General features: G+C 51.0%; 2 protein-coding genes across 3 annotated transcripts in view; both read left to right on the top strand.

The window, feature by feature from the left end:
- Positions 1-5474, top strand: part of CCDC142 (coiled-coil domain containing 142) — a 10641-nt gene extending 5167 nt beyond the window's left edge. For both annotated transcript variants that reach the window (XM_011946079.1, XM_011946078.1), the window contains exons 6-9: positions 2208-2322; positions 2532-2709; positions 2819-3018; positions 3132-5474. In XM_011946079.1, coding sequence (XP_011801469.1) covers positions 2208-2322; positions 2532-2709; positions 2819-3018; positions 3132-3388 — 750 coding nt within the window. In that variant the 3' untranslated portion in view covers positions 3389-5474. The remainder of the gene's footprint in view (positions 1-2207; positions 2323-2531; positions 2710-2818; positions 3019-3131) is intronic.
- Positions 5115-5956, top strand: MRPL53 (mitochondrial ribosomal protein L53). The gene is made up of 3 exons (XM_011946080.1): positions 5115-5357; positions 5457-5569; positions 5676-5956. The coding sequence occupies exons 1-3, from the start codon at positions 5266-5268 to the stop codon at positions 5807-5809; spliced, it is 339 nt and encodes a 112-aa protein (XP_011801470.1). The 5' UTR covers positions 5115-5265; the 3' UTR covers positions 5810-5956.
- The last annotated feature ends 44 nt before the right edge of the window (positions 5957-6000 follow it).

The following is a 6000-nucleotide window of genomic DNA, read 5'->3' as shown; positions in this document are numbered from 1 at the left end:
ATATATTTGTTTTAATTAAAAGTTTGGCTCGTGACACAGCCTCAGGAGATCCTGAAAACATGTGCCCTGTTCTTGAACTCTTGAGCTCAAGCAATCCACCTCCTTGGCCTCCCAAAGTGCTGGGATTACAGGCATGAGCCACCGCGCCCAGCCTGCTCCCAGAGTTCTAGTCAAACATCTGCATTTGCCTGTTGGGCATTTCTACCTCAATTTACTGCTATCTACTTAAACTCAACATGCCCTAGAGCTAGCTCGTCATGAGTACTGCACACAGTGATGGTCATAGAACCCTGAGGAAGGAAGGCTATAGTGGGCATGTGGTTTACAGAAGGTTCCATACATGGCCTACTGCTGGAAATGGTGGCTGGGAAGCCTCAGAGGAGTGGCTGGGGTTACTGGAAGTGGGCAGTTTGTCGATCCTTGGGGGAGTAGCAGAGAGGTGGCCTTACCAGAGCAGAGGTTCCTTTTGTGGTATGTTCACCAGGGTTGGGTGTGTGGGTAAAGTAGTAAGCAATTTGGCATCAAATTGTGGAGGGCATGAACGCCAGGCCCAAGAATTTGGGCTTTACCTCATGAGTGATGGGGTGACATTGTAAGAGCAGAAGGGCAGTAATCCCAGCATTTTGGCAGGCTGAGATGGGCGGATCATTTGAGATGAGTTTGTGACCAGCCTGGCCAACATGGTGAAACCCCATCTCTACTAAAAATACAAAAATTAGCCGGGCATGGTGACGGGTGCCTGTAACCCCAGCTGCTCAGAGGCTGAGGCATGAGAATCAGTTGAACCCGGGAGGCAGAGGTTGCAGCGAGCTGAGATTGCACAACTCCACTCCAGCTTGGGCAACAAGAGTGAAACTCCGTCTCAATAAAAAAAGAGGCATTATGAGTTTTTTTCCCTGTTTGGACTGTAAGATCCCAGTGGTTCGGGGAGAGACTGTCACATACTCTGCACCTTGTATTCCCTTAGTGTTGAGTACAGAGGCTCCTAACAAAAGTCCATTGACAAAGGGTAATTTCCTTGACATAAATAAGGAAGGAGAAGGGGGTTTGCATTTACTGGAGAAGAGAGGAAGATTTTGGATTTAGACAGGTTGTCAGATGTGCCAGGAGCCATATGGGCTCCACTCCATGTCTACCCCCCACCCAGGTCTATCCTGTCTTCAGGCTCCCTGGCATCTACCATTTCTTTACAGAGCAGCTGTCATTAACCACATTTATTGGGGTTCCTCTCCCTCAAGATGGGCTGTAGAGCAGAAACCAGCTTTATTGCTGTGTTCTTTCCCTCCAAAAACAATCTATCAAACCAAAGAAACAAAACCGGCATATAGGCCTTTTCTTGCTATATTGCTCTGGAGTGGGCTGTCAAGAATAATAATATATAATAATAACGCCCTTCAATGTAAGGACATTCCAAAACTTCCCGAGTCTCAGAACATTCAAATAGTCATTGCTTCTGGTCTACATACAGTTATTGTCTTCCTTTTGTAGGTGATAACCAAAAAGATCATTGTAGGCTGGGTGTAGTGGCTAACATCTGTAATCCCAGCACTTTGGGAGGCAGAGGCAGGCAGATCACTTGAGATCAGGCGTTCAAGAACAGCCTGACCAACATGGCAAAACCTTGTCTCTACTAAAAATACAAAAATTACCTGGGTGCAGTGGTGCACTCCTGTAGTCCCACCTACTTGGGAGTCTGAGGCAGGAGAATCACTTGAACCTGGGAGGCAGAGGTTGCAATGAGCCAAGATCACGCCACTGCACTTCAGTCTGGGCGACAGAGCAAGACTCTGTCTCAAAAATAAAAGGTCATTGTAATTCCCCTTTCTTCCCTCAACCTCTGGCCCATTGCAGATCATACAATCCCTCTCTCTGGCATGTACTCTGTGTGTGTGTTGTGGGGGTGGGGGCAGGGTATGTCTTTTTCCTTAAAGCTCCTGTATAATAAAATTAACCTCAAGGATTTTCCATCTTTTGAACCAAGCTGGGGAGAGCAAGGTAACCCTAGGACAATTGTTCATAATTTGGGTCCAGACCTCTTGGAAAACCCAATGACAACTATGGCATTGCTCCTCAAAAAATGGCCAGGCATACACAACTATGCAATAATTCTGGGGTTTTATGGATGTCAAGTTGGACATAGAGCTCCTTAGATATGCAGGATCATCATAATTTGACAAGCCCCTTTTACTTTCTCCCTATCCCTACAGCTCCTGCCTGAAGATTCACTACGTCTCTTTTCTCAAGAATGTCATAAACAAGCCATGCAAGGTTTCAAGCTCTACATGCCACGGGGTCGGTACTGGCGGCTTCATCTCTGTCCTGGTAACTCCTCATCCCAGCTTCTCCTTCCAGGGTTCCAAGGGGGTAATAGTGTCTCAGCCCTGCCAAATCCCGGTTCCCCTCCACTGTCTCCATCCTTGTCCTCAGCTTCTGTTCTCTTCCCTCCTGAAATCCTACCCTCTTCTCCCAAACACTCCATTTAGGAGTTCAGTGGATCTCCACAGCCTTATATTCTGTCTTCTCTACTCCAGAACTTCCCAGTGCTCCTAGTGAGTATGCTGGTTTAGTGGTCCGCACCATACTGGAGCCTGTGTTACAAGGATTGCAAGGGTTGCCACCCCAAGCCCAGGCCCCTGCCCTTGGTCAGGCACTGACAGCCATCGTGGGTGCCTGGCTGGACCACATTCTTACCCATGGGATTCGGTTCAGGTCAGGAGTAAAGGCGGAAGTGGCAGGGGGTGAATGGAACAGGGAAAAGGAAGGGGATAAGTGGGAGAGGCAGGAGGGTCAAGCGGCCATACTGTACATCTGCCTTCAGCCTGCAGGGAGCGCTGCAGCTCAGAAAAGACTTTGGAGTGGTCAGGGAGTTGCTGGAAGAGGAGCAGTGGAACCTGTCCCCTGATCTCCGCCAGACGCTGCTTATGCTCAGCATCTTCCAGCAGCTGGATGGAGCCCTGCTGTGTCTGTTGCAGCAGCCCTTGTGCAAGTCTCAAGTCCACAGGAGGCTCCCCTGTTGCTGTGAGTCACTCCCCTTCGCTCACCGCTTTGTGTGTCCCAAACCCCATTCTCACCATCGATCTGGCTTCAGTATATCCCCACCAGCCACCTACCTTCTGCTTCTGCCTTACCAGGTGCTTGTCAGGAGGTCCAGACCACGGAATTGCCCAGCAGCTGCCTCAATAGCCTGGAGAGCTTGGAGCCCCCTCTCCAGCCTGGAACATCTCCAGCCCAGACAGCTCAGCTGCAAAGCACACTAGGGGGAGGGGGACCTAGCCTGGAGGGCTACCTAGTGGGAAATCAGCAGGCCTGGCTTGCCCTCAGGCAACACCAGCGACCCCGTTGGCACCTGCCATTTTTTTCCTGCCTGCGAACTAGTCCTGAATCCTAAGGAGCCTGGGACCAGGAGCCAGAAAGTTAAGAGCACCCCATCTCTAGCTGGAAAAATCCAGACATTTGGAATTACATATTAAGGAAGCCTAGAACTGGAAGCTTGGAGAAAAGCATACTGGAGAATAAACTACAAAGAGCCTGGGCTTAAGTATCCAAGATTAGGGGCTGGGCACAGTGGCTCACACCTGTAATCCCAGCACTTTGGGAGGCCAAGGCAGGTGGATCATGAGATCAGGAGATCCAGACCATCCTGGCTAACACAGTGAAACCCAGTCTCCACTAAAAATACAAAGAAGTAGCCGGGCGCAGTGGTGGGCGCCTGTAGTCCCAGCTACTCAGGAGGCTGAGGCAGGAGAATGATGTGAACCTGGGAGATGGAGCTTGCAGTGAGCCGAGACTGAGCCACTGCACTCCAGCCTGGGTGACAGCAAGAGACTCTGTCTCAAAAAAAAAAAAAGAAAAAAAAGAATCCAAGATTAGGCAGGGCATGGTGGCTCATGCCTGTAATCCCAGCACTTTGGGAGGCTGAGGCGGGTGGATCACCTGAGGTCGGGAATTCGAGACCAGCCTGACCAACGTGGAGAAACCCCGTCTTTACTGAAAATACAAAATTAGCCAGGCGTGGTGGCGCATGCCTGTAATCCCAGCTACTCAGGAGGCTGAGGCAGGAGAATCGCTTGAACCTGGGAGGCGGAGGTTGCAGTGAGCTGAGATTGTGCCATTGCACTCCAGCCGGGGCAACAAGGGTGAAACTCTGTCTCAAAAAAAAAAAAAAAAACAAGATCACTCCAGCACCTGGAATCCAGAGTAAAGAGCAAGACCACAGCCTGGAACCTGAAGGTCAGCACCCTTGGGAGGTTCAGGCCTAGTTCTCCATCACTGAAGACATCTCAGGGATAGAGTTGAGTGCTCGGCCGCGCGCGGTGGCTCACGCCTGTAATCCCAGCACTTTGGGAGGCTGATCACTAAGTCCGATCAAGACCATCCTGGCTAACGCGGTGAAACCCTGCCTCTACTAAAAATACAAAAAATTAGCCGGGCGTGGTGGCACGTGCCTGTAGTCCCAGCTACTCAGGAGGCTGAGGCAGAAGAATTGCTTGAATCCTGGAGGCAGAGATTGCAGTGAGCCGAGATCTCGCCATTGCATTCCAGCCTGGGCAACAAGAGCGAAACTTTGTCTCAAAAAAATGAAAAAGAAAAAGAAAACAGGGTAGAATGCACTTCAACTTAAGTCCTCGGAGCCAGGCTAATTCATGGGGAACCACAGAGGTGTAATAGGCATTTCTACACCTGGATCAGCCCCAAGGACTGTAATTACCCTGTACTACCCTTCCTATTACTATTTTCAGTCATTTACGAATATTAGGCTGTAGTCCTTGCACGCTGAAGCTTTGGCTATTCAGAGCTCACTGTGTTTAATCTTCAGTTACCTGAATGGTGTTTACCTTCTGGTGTGGATCATCCTGGCTTGTGTTAGTTCTCTCTCTTTGGAAGGAGCCAGCACTTCAGATCGAGTTAGCCTAGATCTGGCCCAGCAGGGTACAGAAGGAGATAAGCTGCAGAAAACAGGCGTATATTCGTGCCAAAAGGTTTTTGGCGCCATTTATTTATGGCTTTCACCATCGTATGAGAGGACTATTAATGATAGGTTGTATTTGCTGACCGCCTACTTTGGGCTCCCCCATGCATTGTGCCGAAACCACCTCTCTCCTTCCTGACTTCCTCCGCCTGGGCTGGGGAGCCCTGAGCTGCGGTTCGCAGGCCTGCTTGCCTGCCGACGGCCGGAAGTCTCTATCCCGCAGAAGCACAGCCATTCACGGCCTAACGCTATGCGACACTTCCGCCTGCACAAGCTCTTCCGGGGTGGAGGTCATCATGGCAGCTGCCTTGGCTCGGCTTGGTTTGCGGCCTGTAAAGCAGGTTCGGGTTCAATTCTGCCCCTTCGAGAAAAACGTGGAATCGACGAGGTACGAAGGGGAAGTGGGTAGAAGCGGGAAGTGGTGCGCCTTCCTTCAGCCAGGGCTTTAAGCCCTCAGCCTGGCGCTCACTCTGGTTTTCCACCGTAGGACCTTCCTCCAGGCGGTGAGCAGCGAGAAGGTCCGCTCCACTAATCTCAACTGCTCAGTGATTGCGGACGTGAGGCACGACGGCTCCGAGCCCTGCGTGGACGTGCTGTTCGGTGGGCTTGGTGGAGAGAGGGGCAGGAGGGGACAGCAAAAGCCCGCGTGCCCCTAAGCCCCAGCCCTGCCGTCCCTCCCTATCTGACTCGTTTGTTTCTTCCCCAGGAGACGGGCATCGCCTGATTATGCGCGGCGCTCATCTCACCGCTGTGGAAATGCTCACTGCCTTCGCTTCCCACATCCGGGCCAGGGACACGGCGGGCAGCGGGGACAAGCCGGGCGCTGATACTGGTCGCTGACAGCGTCAGAGAGACCAACAAGATGATTTTACGTGGACTAGGACACTTAACCTAAGAAGAGTTTCACTTAATCATTCAAATCACTATCTGGAGGGCCACGGAGCGCGAAATAAAATGTAAAACCCTGCTACCACAATGTTTCTGGAACAAGACTAGATCAGGGAGGTGTCTGGATGAACCTGTATTTATTT

The sequence above is a fragment of the Colobus angolensis genome, unplaced genomic scaffold, assembly GCF_000951035.1.
Source record: "Colobus angolensis palliatus isolate OR3802 unplaced genomic scaffold, Cang.pa_1.0 Scaffold249, whole genome shotgun sequence".
NCBI classification, from domain to species: Eukaryota; Metazoa; Chordata; class Mammalia; order Primates; family Cercopithecidae; genus Colobus; species Colobus angolensis.
Note: the sequence above shows the minus strand (reverse complement) of the source record. Positions and strands in the feature narration are given on the sequence as shown.